The 18784-nt window shown below is 48.2% G+C and overlaps 1 protein-coding gene across 1 annotated transcript in view; it reads right to left on the bottom strand.

Annotated features, from left to right (window-relative positions):
* The window catches only part of LPAR1 (lysophosphatidic acid receptor 1), a 257320-nt gene that overhangs the window by 69893 nt on the left and 168643 nt on the right, over positions 1–18784 (bottom strand). The window contains exon 3 of the mRNA XM_078676694.1: positions 1295–2042. Within this exon, the coding sequence (XP_078532820.1) occupies positions 1295–2042 (748 nt within the window). The remainder of the gene's footprint in view (positions 1–1294; positions 2043–18784) is intronic.

Genomic DNA, 18784 nt, shown 5'->3' with positions numbered 1-18784 from the left:
CCAGAGGAAAAATGCTAGAATAAAAGAGCTCTTCACACGCACTTCATGTTTGAAGACTCTTCTGCCTCCTTCTACCTGGAACAAAACCATATCTAGGTGGAAAGAGCCTGCAAATCAATCTGTTCTGCTTGGTCTATGAACTTCCACTACACTTGGTCAAGAACTCAGACTTAAACCCAGGACTTTGAAGATTTGTATTAGTTGCCTCTTGTCTGCTCCCATTGATCATCTTCCAGTCATAACCCCCATCCCTTTTAGTACCCTCTCACAGCCTAACTGTAGTGTAGGTATTTTACAAATCAGTTAAATAAAAAAATGCAAATAGTGAGTGCTTAACTAAAACAGTTTTACACTTTGGTTCCCAAATGACCAACTTAGTTACAGCCAGTTGTGCAGCAATTAAGTCTCATCTTAGTTGGAGCACAGATTTATTTAATTTTAGCAATATGCGAGCATGCAGTACTTGACAGCGCTAAGCTCATATTATAGAACCATAATGTAGAAATATTTGGAGGCAAAATCAAGTATGTTCTTATCAGTGATATAGGTCTTCCTTCTGAAACAAGGAACTTGAAATGTCACTGTTTCTCTCCTCTCTGCGTTTGCTGTTTTCTATCTTTTTGTAGGCGAACCATGATCCACTTGTATGGGGCTACGTTGACTTGCATGTAGGCAGCCATTTTGTTTGGAACTGTTTAGAAATGTTCTCCTGGGCTGCTTTTGTCACTGTGGTGTAAAAGTACTTTTTCCCTCTTGTGGGGTTTGTTCAAGGATGGCATCACAGCAAGGAAAACTGCCCCCTCCCCCCAATCTCTTCTGTGTGATAAAATATGGGCTTAATCGGGGTGGAGCTGACCACTCTGCACCTTCTTCACACCAGGGACATGCCCCTTTTGTGCATGTTTCAAAACCTGCATTCAGAAAATGACCCAGCTACAGAAATGATGAAGGGAAAATTAAATGCATGCTTTAAATGTATTTTTGGGAGCCAAAATTGACTTAAATGACAACAATATGAAAGATTACTGGTAATTGTCACATCAGTTCATTGGCAGTGTTGCCAACAGTAATGTATAAAAAGGCTTCATAAACTGAAATTATTTAACGCGGGTAAATAACATTATTGAGGACATACTGATTAAGAATCAGCCACAACTCTAAAACCATTTTGGGGCAAAATGAAAACTCTGGAATATTTGTGGCAGTCTATTACAATCATTAAGCAAACAAATACAAAATAAAGAGAATGTGAAAGCAATTAGGAGGAAGAGTTTGGTAAACAAATCATACTTACCAAGAACAATTGCAACAGTCTTCAGGAGACTCATCATGGTGTCGCGATTCCTGCGGGGACCTGAACTATGCCTGGACATCCTCATAGTCCTCTGCCGGACGTAGACAAAGATGTGAGCGTATAGGACTACCATAACTACGAAAGTGACCAAGTTGAAAATGGCCCAGAAGACCAAGTAAGAGTCACTGTAGAGCGGAGCCATGCTAGAGCAGTGCTCAAGGTCGCAGATGCAGTTCCAGCCCACGCTGGGTATTGCCCCCATCACAATGGCCATAGTCCAAATGACAACAATGACCACCACCACACGCCGATTGCTCATCCTGGTATGCAGCTGCATTCGAAACACTGTAATGTGCCTCTCAATAGCAATGGCGAGCAAGTTGGCAACAGATGCCGTCAGGCTAGTGTCAATGAGTCCCTGGCGCAGCAGCCATGTGCTGACAGTCAACCTTCTTGTGTTTGGTCCTGTGTTGAACATCAGGTAAAAGTACGCCAGCCCGGCAAAGAAGTCTGCGGCTGCCAAATTAGCCATAAGGTAATAAATAGGAAAGTGGAAACGGCGGTTGACGTAAATCGCCACCATGACCAGTAAGTTGGCCAGCATGATGAAGATGCAGACAGTGATTCCCAATCCCATCACAAGTTTGCTCACAGTGTTCCATTCCGTAGCTAGATACTTCCCACTCCGGTTGTAGAAGAAGGTTATTGTTTCATTGTAGAAGCACTGTTGGTCACTCATTGCTGTAGCCTACATCAACCAAAAAAAAGCAAGAACAAACTCTGATCATTTAAGAATTACCAAGAGAAACACTTTATGTCAAATGACTCCACACAGAACTCTAACTGGCAGCAAATCACACATGACAACGTACACTCAAGTTACAGTGATGAGTGAGAACATACACCAACTGATATGATGAGCTTGATTTGAAAAGGCAAACACATTTTTGATCATGAATCCACTATGCTTTGGCATTTGATGTCTGAATAAATTTCATCCATTGATGATTATGGACTGTTTATTTTGAAGACTAATTTTTTTTCCAAACCATTAAGATTTAAAGTCCATATGGACAAAACACCAGTGCGGTAACTGGTAATCAGAGTCAAAAGCCAGGCTAATCCTGTGCCCAAATTGATTATTTCCGATGTTATCATGTTTAGAAGGCATAGTTACTATTACAACACATGTATAACTCATTTAAGTTCAATAGTTGCAAAATTAATTGGTACAGAACATTAACCAATAGGCTTTGAACTTATTCTTCTCACTTTTTGGCCACACCTGGCGTGTTTAGAAATACTGCAAAAGATACTAGTACATGTGTGTTTTAAAAAAAATGGACTGGCTACTACCAGGTGAGGGAAGAAGTGCTCAGTCTCGTAGTATATTCACTAAAATGCAGTATGCTGGTAAATGTATACCCTTTGCAAAGAGTAGCAGTGAGCTGCATTCTCAGGTCTACTATTTAACTAACTGCTTGACCCTGGCAAATTTTACTCTGCGTTTACCTCTCCCCGCTGAGCTGACAATATGTCAGCACTTTGAAAGGAGCTGATAGGAAGACATTTTAAAAAATGGGCTACTCCCAGGACATGTACCCAGAGTGTTATTCATCGACACATCCAGGCCTGTTGATAGGAAGGTGACTGGATTTGCATCTCAATAGATAAACGTGCTCCTAATCATGAATTGGGCCGGACCTACAGAATTGCCTTACAACCACAGACAGCTCATAAAGGGCTCAAGGAGCGCGGGTTGCTTGGCTCCAAGAGCGAACCAAAATGCTGGACAATCGCATCTTTGAATGCTTCTGTGTGGGCAGCAGGATAGGAGTCGTGATTGCAGGTTAGCCTGCAAAATGTGGGATGGCTGGCCATGCTAAGCCAGGCACAAGTTGTTGGTGAGGTGGCTATCATAAGGATTGACATTCTTAAGGTTGCACAGAGAGTCAGCAGCAGACTCAGGAGTGAGACATGCCGGATGGTATAGAAGTCCTGGTTTCACACTCTCCTGGTGTGGTGCTCCTTCCTGTTAATGTGCCAAGTGTCAGAATTGCCCTTGGATGTTGGCGGGTCCCATTGACAGTTTTTTTCAGTTTGTCTAACGATTCGAAGTGACTCTTCAGTTTCTTCTCCCAACCTGCTCTGAATCACTTGCCTCTCAGCAGTCTCCTCTCATTGATTTAAGAACCGGGACGTCTGGTCTGTTTACTCTGGTCCTGAAGACAAAATGTAATACTCCGCCGAGGCATTCTCCACTCTGGAATGCAACGACAACAGAGTGGAGAATGTTGACAGTTCAGGAGGCGAATACTTTTGTGGAATCAGTTGGGGAGGTGAATGCTATGGAAAGAACCCTGTCGTCTTTATGGCAGCTTCTGTTACGTTATTATATTAATAAATCATCAATGCTCACCTTGCCTGGTCTCTGCTTCCTACTGCGCTTTACAAATGCTGTATGATTGATTATTGATGCCTGCTCGCTGCTCCGACCACCATATAGTAGCTGGCGACGAGGATGGGATTCCATCCTCGTGCCAAAATGTGGCATACTCTCCACAAAAGAGACGTGGGTGCAGGTAAGGAAAACTATTTTATTGGTAAATCGGTAGTCACCGGCTTGGGCTACCACACTATGACCATCAATAGCAAGGCCGGGCACGCACTCACACATTCACACAAAATTCAGCACATTGACGCAAAAGCTCTCTGCCAACTAACGACAAATTTGCTTTTCTCTGGTTATTATTATTATTTTTGCTCTGGGTCGACTTACGTTGAAGACAGCACGCCCTACCTTACAAATATAGAGTAATTGGTCCCTGTGCTGTTAGTCACAATGTGGTGCAGGGCCTGCAATGTCCTTATAAGTGAGCCATCCTTTCATTATGAAAATAAGCCTCTACTGAATGATTTCCTTGGGGCTCAGCCGGGGGTGAGCATACTGGCATCCAGCAGTCAGACAGGCTTTGCTCTGACAGCCCCATTGTTAGAATCACTTCCCTCCAACCCTGTTCCAGCCCCTGCTCCAAATCCCTGGTTACGGGTACCCTCCCGGAGCAAGGAGAAGTGCAGGTCCTAAGCGGGAGGAAATCAACACACCGGTATAGAGTGCCGGCCCATGTACCGCACTGTTTGGGGTCTAGGTGGGGTGGGCTGGGGAGGCAGCTACATATCGTTTGCCTTTATGGCTTTCGATCTATGTTACGTGCAACTCCCAAATAAATCCCCATTGTGTAAACTCTTCATCCAATAAAGTCAGGGCGAACACAGTCTAAATCAGGCTCCCCTGTCTAGCAAACAATAAGATAAGAGTCGTCCCTATACCCCCCCCCCCCCCAGGAAAATCCACTCGCACCTTGATTGTCCCGACGACATGTCTCGATAGAGCTGGGAAATTGAAAACAAGACAATCCTGTCAGCTCAACTCCCAGACCCCTAACGTTCACAAAGGGGGTTAAACGGATTAACGATGGAACACAGGCCGAGGCAAATATTTTACAAAGACAACACCGCGATAGTGTAATGCAGAAAGTTACAAATTAATTCGAAAGCGCCAAATGTAACAAAATAACCGTTTCAGAGCGCTTCACATTTGACTGGCGAGAAAGTCTCTATAAACATTACATTCTGATAAAGGTCCAGAAAGGGACAGCTCAGGCGAAGGACAGGGTGATTGGTGCTCAAACGTCCTGCAGTTGATAGCACGACCCAGGCACAGTGTCCTTCATTACCCTTAACCTAGTCTCCAGACCTAGTTATCTCTCGCGCCAGCCTCCTCTGGGACCAGCAAATGAGCAGACGAAACGGCGCTGGCTCGGCCGCTGAACACTCAGTGACACTACTAGTCCATTCAAAGCATCTCCGAAGGCGCAAGCCTGTTAGTACATGGAAAGTAATAAGCGTGTATGCACACACTTACATTGAACTTTAGAACAATAAAAATCTAAGGCATGCTTCATCACAAAACAATTAAACATTTACTGAGGTGGTGCCATTCCCGACACTGCTAATAATTTATTTTGCTATCACTTATATTATATTTCGTATTGCGGTAAAAAAAAAAAGCAGTTGGACACTTTTCTCAACTATACGGTGTTTGGTGTATCGACCCTGGAAAGTTGAGCAGCCCGCGTATAAGCATCCCTACTATCAAGGGTCAATAGAAGTATGCGATTGTGCATAAGTAACGTTTTCCCCATAGTTATGGCTCTGCGAATTGCCACATCATCGTTTACCTGACAGTATTACCACGTGTAAAGATGAAAAAAGGCTAAAGTAATAATGTCACAAAATGTGCAGCATTAAGCCGCATAATGTTTCTTCCCGTGCTGCATAGTTTAATCATCGCCCTCCCTGGCCCTGTCTAGCTTTTAGGTGGCACACAGACCCTCACACTATTACCGTTCAACAGTGCTCACTCTATGGCGGGGTGATATCAACGAACGGTATATTCTAGGTAATACGCTTCGAACTGGACTGAACAAGCATACCGCCCCATACACCTTCTCTTAAACAACTTCTAAAACAACGGTACGTCACCCCCACGTGCACGCATCTTTTAAGTGCAGGGAAATGAACATACCCGACAGAAATAGAGCGAAGTGTGTGTCTCTGGTAGGAGGCTGGTGATTACCGTGTTTAAATTAAGAAAACTTCCGAGCAGGAAACTATTTTTATTGCCGGAAGGTACAGTCCACAGGAGACGACGAGCCTGTCGCGAGCTATGATTATGTCCTCGGAGAGTCGCCTACCAAACCAGGCGGGGCGTGTCGTCTCGATTCCGCCTCATCCCCTGTCAATTTCTGAGGAGAAGAAAGGTCTCGTCATAGTGGCTGTCGGGGCTGGGAGCTCAAAGGGAGCACGGGGCGGAGCTTAGTCAGTGAGAATCAGAGGGTGTGAATCTTACATTCCCCATCTACCACATGGGAAAAACCAACAACAACACAGGCGATTTTGAGACCTTAGTCCCAACTACAAAGCTGAGGGGTGCGGTGGGAGTATCAAACACCACAGCGGGTATCTCACACCACAAACACCCGCCCACTCCCTGTGGTATGCGCTCTAGTCTATGAGCGTGTGCGCGATGACGCGTCACGCCATAGACTAGAGCAGGAGGCGCACGCATGCGCAGTAGAAGGCGGGTGAAAGGCGCGAACGGCAAAAGCGGCAGTTGGCGACCGGAGCGGTCACTGTTAGACGCTCGGCGCCCTAAGCTCTGTAGAACCTATATAATCAAATAAAGGCGAGTTATACACCTTCCACTGCCTCAGCTTGTGCTTGAAGGGGGAAAGAGAGAACATTACAGTGGCGACGAAGGTGGGATCTGAACACCACCAGGTGCAGAGGACGACAACCATAACCCCCTGCAAACCCCTCGCACGAGCCAGCAGGGCAGGACACCTACAGGTAGAGCTAAGGGCGTGGCAGCAGCGTAGCAGCAGGATACAGACCCAAACACCGACTCAATAGTCAGGTCAGTGCTGCCCAAGACACCAGGGGCCCTCAGCCAGCACCCTGGCAACCAAGGGAGACACCCCCAAGCTAGAGGACGGGGGGAAGACCGAGCAAGCCGCGCAAAGTGCGAGGGACAATACCCCAGGTAGCCCAAGGGGCCGAGGCGACACGGCAGAGAGCGCAGGGGCATCCGGTGAGCCTACCCAACGAAGGGCCCAGGAGGGAGACCCTAGAGGCGACGTCAGAATGGCGAGTCAAGCTTCAGCCCTGATGGCACCCGTCCCTTTCCTACCCAGGCCGGGAGAACCCCAACTAAAATGGGAGGACTGGAAAGAATACTTTCTCAACTACATAGAGGCTCTCGGAGATGAGAGTGAAGGGGAATACACGCCGGAAAGGAAAAAGAGACTGTTGCTCCACAACTTAGGCCCAGAAGGGGTAAGGGTGTTCAAGAATCTAGTACCCAAGGAGAGAGGTGCAGCGGAGACAGATGTCTTTATGAATGCACTGGACGACCTGGACAGCCACTACCGCCCGGCAGTTTGTGTCTCCATAGACCGCTATAATTTTCAACAAAGAAAACAAGAGGCGGGAGAATCCATTGATGACTACGTGGCGGCACTCCGACGCCTAGCTATCACATGTCGGTATGGGGCCCTGCAGGATGAATACATTAAAGACCAAATCGTGATGCACACCACCAGCAGAGCGGTCCAGGACAAATTATGGGCGATGGACGAGACGTCCCTTAAAGAAGTGGTGGCGATGGTCAAGAAGGCAGAAATGTCCAAGCGAGGTGCCGACGCGGCAAAAAGGGAAAGTGGGCCGAGGCAGATGATCAACAAGATTGACGAGGCGCCACAGTCCAGCAAGCCCAAAAGCAATTACGGAGACCAAAGGAAGGACACAAGAGGAACCGGAAAACAGACGGCCCGCTCCAGTCCTGGTAACAAATTTGCGTGTTACAGATGCGGCAGTGCAGCGCACGCGGCGCAGGACAGACGTTGTCCCGCGTTCCGCGCCCGGTGCTCGTTCTGTGGGCTGACCGGCCATTTTGAAAAGGTGTGTCGGAAGAAAGGGTCGAAGTCCACCGTCAAGTGCATCGACTCTGCCACAGCGAACTTGAGTGAGGAAGAGGACCCAGAAGAAGATGATCTAGTTCTGTGCATAGAGGATCAGGTACTGGATGTAGCAGGGAAGCGAAGAGATAAGCCCCGCACGGACATGCTCATTGGGGGTGTGAAGGTACATGTGGCCGTCGATTCAGGGTCCCCCTGGACCATCGTGCAAAGATCGATATGGGAAGAGGACTTCGCACCGGTAGTGGGGCCCGATCTAATGCCGCCGGACATCAGACCCATCTCGTACACAGAGAATTCCATCCCCCTGGTGGGGTGCCGGGACTTCGTGTTTGAATTCAGAGGACGGTCGGCCACGTGCACTCTATACGTGGCGGAGAAGGGCCCATCTGTGTTGGGATGGAGAGACGCAGGAGATCTTGGCATCATACTCAATCCAGGAGGGAAAGAGCAAATACTGTTAACAGATGAATGGCCCCTCTCGAAGGATGAGGACTGGAAAGCGGCATACCCCAAGGTCTTTGAGGGCACGGTCGGCAAACTGGACAAATTTGTACATAAAATAGTCCTTAAGGAGGGGGCAGTACCAGTTGTCCATAAGGTCTGGAACATACCCATATCCACGAGTGAAGCGGTGCAACAGGAATTGCTGAAGTTGGAAGAACAAGGCATCATCGAGCCAGTGGACAGTGCGGAATGGCTATCGCCTTTGGTGGTGGTCAAGAAACCGAATGGTAAGGTCCGGCTCTGTGTGGACCTCAGAGAGCTCAACAAAAACCTCATTGTGGAGAGATTCCCGCTCCCCAGGATCGAGGAGATGCTGGCGAGAACGAAAGGCATAACCCACTTTTCCACAATAGACCTCACGTCAGCATATTACCAAATAGAACTGCATCCTTCAAGTAGGAAGTACACTTCCTTCATAACACCCTTTGGCTGCTACCAATTCAGGAGAATGCCCTTTGGCTTGGCATCCGCCGCGGCCGTTTTCCAGAAGCTAATGCACAGACTGTTTAAGGACATCTCGGGGGTGCAGTATTTTCAAGATTATATTTTAGTGATGGGCTCCGACAAAGGAGAGCACGACAAGAAACTGCATCGAGTCCTAGGAGTGTTGCAAGGGAAGGGCTTAACAGCGGAATGGAGCAAATGTAGAATTGGGACTCACTCAGTGACCTACTTAGGACATGAAATAGGAACACACGGCATCTCGCCGAAAGAACAGAATGTGAAGGCGATAAGGGATGCCAAAGCCCCAGCAACCAAAGAGGAAGTGCGGTCATTCCTTGGAATGGCCGAGTATTACAGCAAGTTTGTCAGACACTTTGCTACTCGGACCTACAGGATGAGACAACTGATCAGAAACAATGCAATATTCGAATGGGACGCAGAGGCTCAATCCGAATTTGAGACAGTAAAGGACTGCATCAGCCAAGCCATCCCACTGCAAGGGTACGTCCCCACCGGCAAGACCATTGTGACGACAGATGCAAGCGACAAGGGATTAGGGGCGGTGTTGGCGCAGGAAAGAGAAGATGGATCCAAGGAAACGATCAGTTTTACGTCCCGTGCGCTCTCTCCGACGGAACAACGGTACAGCGTAATCGAAAAGGAGATGCTGGCGGTCACGTGGGCCCTAAACAGGTTTCGGCAGTTCATATGGGGCACGAGATTCAAGCTTCAAACGGATCACAAACCGCTTATCAAGGTGTTGACATCCTCGGGCCATGACACAGCGACCCCAAGAATCGCCAAAATGACGTTAAAGCTGCTGGATTACACCTACGATGTAGAATATCTTCCAGGCACACAAAACAAGGTGGCTGATTTTCTCAGCCGGGCTGCTGCGATGGAGGAAGCGCCGGAGGAGGCCCCGGACAAAGAAGAGATGGTGGCCAGCATGGAGGATCACGAGATGTCGATTAGTGCACAGGAATGGAAGGCGGCCTACGAGCTTGATGAGGAGAAGGTGGAAGTAAGGAGACACCTCACGTCGGGCTGGCCGGACAAAAAGAAGCTCACGGAGGGAGTGCGACGATTCTATGAGATGAGAGAGGAATTGTCACTGAGCGATTCGGGAATATTCTTGTACAGAGGAGAACGTGTTGTGCCCCCAGTGACACTGATACCCAGGCTATTGAAGTTACTGCACGAGGGACATTTGGGCATAGTGAAAACCAAGGCGTTGGTCAAGCAGATGTATTGGTGGCCAGGAATGGATGCCCACATAGAGAGACAAGTGCGGGAGTGCGGGCAGTGTCAAGGAGCGGACAAAGTGCTCCGCCCACTCAGACCTGCTTTGGGGAAGTTTGACACCCCGCAAGGCCCCTGGGAGGATGTGGCTATAGACATTCTGGGACCTGTCCTAGACAGCAGAGGGGTGAACAAATACATATGTGTGATCATGGACAAGTATTCCAAATGGCCTGAAGTGGACATACAAGAGTCAATGGACACGGACACTATTTTGCGATTCCTGACATCGGTGTTCCTACGTGAGGGTATACCCAAGTCCATTCTCAGTGACAATGGACCACAATTTGTATCAGACAAGTGGGGTCGATATATGAAAAGGAATGGGATTGAGGTGAAACACACGGCCGTTTATCACCCGGCATGCAACGGCCAGGTCGAAAGGTTCAATCGGGTGCTCATGGGCTCCATTCAGGCAGCCATATCACAAGGAAAGGACTGGGAAGTGGAAGTAATGAGCATGCTATGGGCCTACAGGATCACGCCCTCAGTGGTGGGGTACAGTCCGCTCCAAGTGCTAAGGGGACGGCATCCCTTCACCCGGGACAACGTTGCATGGAGGGAGAAGACCATCACCAGCAAGTGGTCCCCAGCGGTGGTGCAGCACAATTTGGAGAAGGCCCAGAAGATCTACGCAGCACACTATGACAAGCGACGCAACACAAAGGAAACCGTGCTGGAAGAAGGGGAATGGGTCAGGGTTAAACTCCCTACCCTACAAAAGAAAGGCGAAAGCAAGTTCAGCCGGCCCCTACAAGTTCAGGAGGTACGAGGCAGGGCGGCTCTTCTCAGTGACGGCAAGGTCTGGTCGCAAGACCGCATGGCCAGAGTCAATAAAATAATAGTTTGGCCCAAGTCTGAAGAGGACGAGAGACGGATGGACTTACAGGAAGAAAGACCCCAAGGGGGGCACAGCACAGGAGACTGTGGGGAAGGTGTAGGTGAGGACACTGAGATGGATGGCCTGGGAGCAAGGCCTACTGATGGAAATGGCGCACCGGTGAATGCAGAGCAGAGTGCGGATGGGAGAGAAAATGAGAGGTCCCGAGGAGAGACAGGAGAGAGAACATGCCGGTAAGACACACCCACAGCGGAAGGGCAGTCACTGCGCCCTCTCGCTATAGAGACTTTGTGATGGATGGACACTAGCTTTTGGTGCCACCTCCCGAGGTGCCCCAACATAGACTCATACGCCTGCTTGGGGACTCTTAACTTAAGAAGGAAATTGTTTGTTGTTTATATTAAAGGGGGGAGATATGTGGTATGCGCTCTAGTCTATGAGCGTGTGCGCGATGACGCGTCACGCCATAGACTAGAGCAGGAGGCGCACGCATTCGCAGTAGAAGGCGGGTGAAAGGCGCGAACGGCAAAAGCGGCAGTTGGCGACCGGAGCGGTCACTGTTAGACGCTCGGCGCCCTAAGCTCTGTAGAACCTATATAATCAAATAAAGGCGAGTTATACACCTTCCACTGCCTCAGCTTGTGCTTGAAGGGGGAAAGAGAGAACATTACACTCCCTATGCTACAGCCTGCCTTGGCTACCGAAAGGCGTTTTAACCTACAACTCCCAGCGTCATGAATGGAGCCAGAGTTGTGTGGTCACCACCACAAAATAACCGGCGTGACAAGGCAGGTCTGTTATGGGAGTGGCTGTGATAAGTCCTCCTTGCCTACAGTAAAGACGAGAAGAGAGAAGCAGGCCTGCTTCAGTTTAGAGGGTGCTCCACCGATGGCCTGCTGAATGAAAAATTCCAATGTTGGTGGACTCGACTTTCCCCCATTTAAAAGGTAGACAAAATGGCGTTGCTGGAGAAACAAACCACACAACTAACTTTTGCCGATTTCTTTATCGGAAATGTAAATTCTTTTCCGAGCAATAACAAATCCACTTTCACCAGAAGCATTCTCCAGCAAAATGGGGAAACCTTGCAGCAAATTAGTGCTTCACCATGGGGAAAATGGCACTGTATACTTGCACAGACCACAGGCCCTTGTTGTCTACCGCAACTGACAGCCAACACTGTACACTTTAAAAAATTTCACAAAGTGGATTTACATACAGGAGACCTCTAGTAAAAACAGTATTTTATATTCCCACAAGCACCGATCTTATAATGCAAAATATCTCTATTTTGTTCTTGGAATGATTACATTGTAATCATTAGAAAGGTGGTTTGGCCTGGCACTGCCAACACCTTTCTATCAGTTTTCCACATGCCCAAAGGGGTTAAATCACAAACGTCAGGAGATTTCTCTTGAGGCAAGATTTCGACTATCCAAATGTATGCTCCTTTGCAAATATTTAGTGATTCTATCTTGCTTTCACAGAAACACTTCTGCCATTCAATTAAGCACCCACAAAGTAGCTAATGCACCTACCTGTAGGTTTTAATCCAGTATTAAAACACTATTGAAATAATTCCAGAATATGTATGTAAAGACCAGAGAGCAGAACAGAAACCAGGCTCAGCTGCCAGAAGTGCTGCAGGATCAGAGAACCACTGCCCCCTGGCTGGACTGAGGTGCAAAGTCTGAGCCAAGTACTAGAGAAGTAAGGACTCCCACTGTCCAACAATGTACCCACAGCAGGGCCTCAGGGCAGCAGATTGCCACAGGAGAAACAAATGGACTATCATTCTCTCAACGAAGCATTGGGTCTTCCAATACAATCACCCGCTCCACCGCAGAGCTTAAATGTCACTGGTACTGCTGAGCTGTGCTGTGACTGCAGAGCTATGTTTTTTTTTTGGGGGGGGGGGGGCTTCCTGTCAAACGAGGACCTTCAAAATTGTAAACATCTTCCTTGGTTTATTACAGACCCTGTTTTCAGGTACAACACACGTTTTCATCAGGGGTGATAGTAACGACACGACTACTAACCCTCACACTCCAACAAGTGTGATCATTCGGACTATTTCAGGCCCCCAAAGCTAGAAGAACGGCTAATAGTCATTTTTTGAATTTAGATTAAATTACTGATTACCTGTTGCTGTGGTCATCTTTAAATTATCAAGACAGTGCCCCCTTAGTGGCAGACTGTCACATGCTCCGGAGTTGATAATTAAGTACCGGTGCCGAGCACCGGAAAACACCGGCTCAAATTAAGCACTGTAACCAACCACATTGTGGCCATCCTTTCGCCTTTGACCAGTGCATTTTTCCATCTCTGCTGTCTTCACCCACAGCTGCCCCCTCCCGACAGCCTGGCACATCAGCCTGACTGGAAGGCCTGCTGCCAGCTGAGATAACGGTTTCAAGGCCTCACTACTGGCGTTATCTGAGCACGTGCTACCAGAGCCCCTGTTTCTGAGTGATGGGGGTCGGGGAGGTGGCGGCTTGCTTCCCGGTTGCTCGTTTCATTTCCAAGATTCCAGAATAAAGTGTTCAATTCATAATTAACATATTAAAAAACATGCTATCAAAAATGCCTGAATGCGCCCAAATAGTGAAGTGCTACACTGGCGCTAGACAGGAGGGGCGCCAAAAGAGGCGGAAAGATACGGGAAAGGGAAGGCGGTCAGTCGTTTACGTCATGGTAGTCACCAGGGAAACACCAGGCTATTACCTTGAAAAGGGTTCACAAATGGAGCAGCGGTGCAAACTGCTTCTCTGTCAAGCCCTTGCAACAGCACAAAGCAGGATGTGTGTCGCGGGAAAGGGCAACATAGGAGTATGCCAAAAAAGCGCGCGTGAACCCCCGACCGAGCCTCAATACCCTCTCCTTTCATGCCACTCCGCTGGTGCAGGGTACCCAATTACAGGCCTGATTTTTTTTTTTTTTGTTCTTTACCGTTCTGAGAATAGTCTTGAGAGCCCGCGCGTCTGTGTATGCGGCTTTAGAGATGCCCAGCTTCGACAGGGAGCAATGCTGCCCCCAAGCCCATTCCACCTCCTTTCGCGCCATTGCGCCACCCAGAAAGTGTCTACAGAAGTTCAAACTTCGGCTAGCTTCATAGAGAAGAAAAAAAAGAAAAAACACAAGGGAAGCCTACTTTCAAAGCTGGTGCACCCGTACAATGAAAGCTTTCTTCCACACTGGAGTTTGGAAAATGTTTAAGACTGGGCCGGAAATAATACTGCTTGTCTGTACCCTACCCCCAGCACACTTAAAACCACCCAATTAAAATACCCCCTTCGATGCAGCCTATAGGTATCCATATGTTTACGTTTCCGGGCAGCAGCGATGCAGAGGCTGGGAAAAACAACTCCATGAAACAAAAAATGCTCTCCTTAGCAGGTTTGGAGCTAGCTTAGTTTCCTGAGGCCAACTAGTCTGCTAAAGAAATAGTCTGTCAGTGAAAAAAAGCATCAGCAAAACTAACCGGTCTCGACTTTCTAATGGGAATGCTGAGCTATTGGATTTGCCAATGTTTTTCTGTGAAGTATTTTTTTTTTAAAGTGAAGAAAAACACATTTCAACATACTGGAGAAGTAAACACACATCTTTTGAAATCTCAAGCCAGCATGGAAAATTCAATGTTTTCAATCTTTATAAATATCACGGTTTATACTTTTCACTCAGGAAACTCTAAAAAGGATAAAGAAGTGTCAACTGTGAAGGGAAATGCCTGCCAGGCCTATTTTATGTTCAGCCATCAGTGTTCTGTGCCTCTGTGGTAGCCCAGGGAGCAGCTTTATGGGACTTTAATAGAAGTCAAACATACAAAAGTTGATAGGAGGATTGCTTGCAATAAGTCTAACCACTGGAAAATTGCTCAGGGTAGCATTCCAATCCGTCATTCCATTGCCTAACATGCCACCTCAGTTTGGGCCCAGCCTATGCAAATCAGTCTTGGCCCTGCTTGAATATAGCAATCCGGGTCCTTCTTGACCCAGAACACAAGTAACCCAATGCCGTTTTTGCCCTCATTGGTGCTCCTCAGTTGGGTGTAGCTTGATTGTGGTGGCTCAAGGAATCCAAGTCTGGGAATACCCTTGACACTTAAGGCGATACATCAAAATGCAAAAGGTGATGGAAGGAATGCTTGCAATAACTCTAACAACTGACAACCGCTAGGGGTAGCTTTCCAATCCATCCTTCCTTCCTTTGCCACCATGCCACCTCAGTTTGATCCCAGCCATATGCACATCAGTATTGACCCTGTTCCAATAGGAACAGTCCAGCCTAAACTGCCAGGACAGGTCAGGTTCTCCCCTTTAGTGTCTCCTTTGAAAGCCAAGCAGCATAGACAGAGGGTTGGCCGAGGGTCCATGTCTAGTGGATTCAACGTAGAGTTTCAAGTGTCAAAGAATGAATATTTGGCAAAAGAAAAGGAAAAATTTAGAAGAAAATGCCAAAAGCACCATTTCCTTAATCAATATCTGTCTCATAATCTGTCAATGTTGTAATGAGTGTCATTAGTTTGAGCTTCCCATTGAAAAGCATTAGACTGGATTCAAGTTCTGATAATATTCCTGTATTTGCTAAAAGCAAGGGTAAAATGAGGATGGATCCTCCAAATGACAAAACTATGTTGCAATGGTATGTTCGTCTCTCCACTAAATGCCATTTTTTTCCTGTATCGTCTGAGAATGAAAGAAAGCAGTATCTAAATATTGCTTATTAATTAGCACTAAAGAAAAACGGATCACCTGTGGCAGCCGTTCTTCAGAAGTGATGCCATATTTATTTGCGTGTAGAATGAATGAATGAATCAATTCACATTTGTATAGCACAGCATTGTCACCCCTAAGGGTATCTGGGTGCTGTGGGTACGATGTCTCCGTCAAAGAGCCAGGTCTAGAGATTCTGTCAGAAGTCCGTAAGGCAGGGTGCTGTTCGAAGGTGGAGGGGCAGGTCATTCCAGGGCTTGGCGGCAATGTAGGAGGAGCAGTGGCCCCGGCTGTGATGGATAAGGGGGTGCGCACGGGCCAGTGAGGAGGAGCGCAGGTGTCCTGCGGGTATAGGAAAGTTCAATCGATTGTTGATGTAGGCTGGTCCTTGATCGTGTAGAGCTTTGTAGGAGTCTTTGAGGTTCGTGAACTGGCATTTTTTCTGGATTGTGAGCCAGTGGATGTTTCTGAGGTGGGGGGTGAGGTGGGTGCGTTTGGGGATGTTCAGGATTAGTCTGGCTGCAGCATTGTGTATGGTCTCAAGTCTTTTGAGGAGCAGAGTGGAGACGCAGGCGTAGAGAGCATTGCCATAGTCGAGGCGGCTGGAGACAAGGGCCCGAGTGACGGTCTTTCTAGTGTTGACTGGTATCCATCTGAAGATTCTGCAGAGTGTGCGAAGGTTGTGGAAGCAGGAGGAGGCGACTGCATTGACTTGCATTTCATGGTCAGTTCGCTGTTGAGAATGAGGTCTAGGTTGCGAGTATGGTCTGTTGGTGTTGGTCCGAGTTCTGCTGTCCACAAGCTGCAGTACCATGTGGAAATGTTCTTCTTGAAGATCAGTACTCCTGTCTTGTCGGATTTGAGCTTAAGGCAGTTGTCTCTCATCCAATTGGCTACATTGGACATAGCGTCGCAGAAGTTGGTTCTGGTGGTGGAGAGGCCTTTTGTGAGTGGGAGGATACATTGAGTGTCGTCTGTGTATAAAATTATGTTGAGGTGTGGGATCTGATTATGTCTGCGAAGGGGGTCATGTTGGTGTTGAACAAGGTGGGGCTGAGGGTTGATCCTTGCGGCAGGACGCATATGATGTCCTTGGTTTTGTGACACAGGAGTCAGACGGATGCTCTTTGTGTGTCCTGTAAGGAAGGAGATGATCCACTTGAGGGAATTTTGCTGTATGCCCATGTTGCGGAGTCTGTTGATGAGGGTGTGGTGGAAGACGGTGTTGAATCCAGCAGAGGGATCAAGGGAGATCAAGGACCCAGTCTCTTCACGGTCAAGGAGGGTTCTGATGTCGTCTGTGGCAGTGATCAGTGCAGTTTCAGTGCTGTGGTTGGCACCGAATCCTCATTGGGAGGCGTCAAGCAGGTGGTTTTAGTCCAGGTATTCGGTGAGCTGTTGTTTGATGGCCTTCTCAAGTACCTTTTCCGGTTTAAGGGAGCAGGGAGATTGGTCGATAATTTTTGGGAGTTCACTGCGGTAGGCGGAGGGTTGTTTTAGTAGGGGTGTGACCTCTTCGTGTTTCCAACTCCTGGGAAGACTGCTGTGGAGATGGCGGTATTGATGATGCTGGTAGTTCTGTGCTGTTTGGGTTGGTTCAGAGGTTGATTACATGGTGGGGGCAGGGGTCAGTGGGTGCCCAGGAGAGGATGGAGGACATGATAGCGATGGTGGAAAGCAGAGACCACATGTTGATCATTCGGCTGCTGTGCACTAGCTGGTTGTGCCTGTTGCAGGTGAGAGCTAAAGTTGTTGTGATGGTGGCGATCTTGCTGTTGAAGTAGTCCGAGAGGGTGTCGCAGAGTTCTTGTGAGGGGTGGATGGTGTTTTCTGTGGCTGCCGGGTTGGAGAATTCCTTGGCTATTTTGAAGAGTTCTTTCGTGTGGCTCGCCACTGTATCGATCCGGGCTGTGAAGGCTGCTCTCTTGGCTTCCTTGATATGCAGATGGTAGCTATTTTGTGAGCAGCTCTGTCGGGGGAGGGTCCTTATAGCGCGCCATCCTTTTTCAAGTCAGTACCTGGGGCACTTGGTGGTTCTGAGCTCTTGGGTGTACCAGCTGGCTTGTTTTGAGGTTTTGCTGGTTTTGTTGGTTTCATGGAGGCAATTTTTTCAGTGCATTTGGTGATCCATGTGGAGAAGTTCTGGACAGCCTGGTTAAGGTCTGATAAAGCTTTGAGTTGAGTGGTGCTGAGGGCTTTCGTCCACTGTTTCTCAGTTACCCTGGCCCAACTGTAGTGGGAGAAGCTTTGGTGCTTGGTGATGGTGTGCTGAGCGTGTGCTGAGCGTTGGAGATGGTGAAGTGAACAATGGCATGGTCGGTCCAGGTGAGTTCTGTAACATGGCTAAATTTTATTCTGTCGCTGGAGGTAAAAATGGGGTTTAGTGTGTATCCTCGTTTGTGGAAGGGCTTGGCGACCAGCTGGGTGAGGCCGATGTTGTTCAGGTTCTCGAGGAAGGATGTGGTGTTTTCATTGGCGATGTGGTAATAGAGGTCGCAGAGTAGGATGCAGTGGTAGGAGTTGATGGCTAGAGGGGCGATGAGGTTAGAGATGGCCTTGCAGAAAGGCAGTCGGGGGGGTCCTGCGGTCTGTATAGGAGGGTGCCTCTGATTGTGGTTTTGGCGTTGGGCTATAGTTGGAAGTTAAGGTGTTCCATGAGCGGTGTGAGGTTGTTGTTGGTGGCAAAGCATCGGAAGGTTTCCTTAAAGATGATGGCGATGCCCCCACTGTATTTGTTGGTGCAGTTTCTATGTATCATCTTGTAGTCTTCGGGTATTGTGGTGGCGATGTCGAGGTTCGAGGATGGGTTGAGTCATTTTTCAGTGATGAAGGCAACGTCAGGGGAGAGAGTGGTGATGGTGACTCAGATTTCCCTGGCATTTTTGAAGAGGGATCGGGAGTTGAGCAGGATGCATTGGAGTGCTTTCAGTTGTTTGTGGTCTTCAGGGCAGAGCGGCACAAGGTCCAGTACGGGATGGCGGTCCTGTGTTACAGGAGAAGGGGCAATGATGGCAGATAAATGGTTCTTTGGTTGATTGCAGGTAGGAAGTGCAGAAGCTGTTGTTTCAGGGTCCAGGGCCAGGAGCTCATCAGTGGTGTAGCAGCGGGAGGGCCACAGGTCCTGGCGCTGGGGGTTGTCCGGGCG

This window comes from Lissotriton helveticus, chromosome 2_1 (genome assembly GCF_964261635.1).
Source record: "Lissotriton helveticus chromosome 2_1, aLisHel1.1, whole genome shotgun sequence".
Classification (NCBI taxonomy): domain Eukaryota; kingdom Metazoa; phylum Chordata; class Amphibia; order Caudata; family Salamandridae; genus Lissotriton; species Lissotriton helveticus.
Note: the sequence above shows the minus strand (reverse complement) of the source record. Positions and strands in the feature narration are given on the sequence as shown.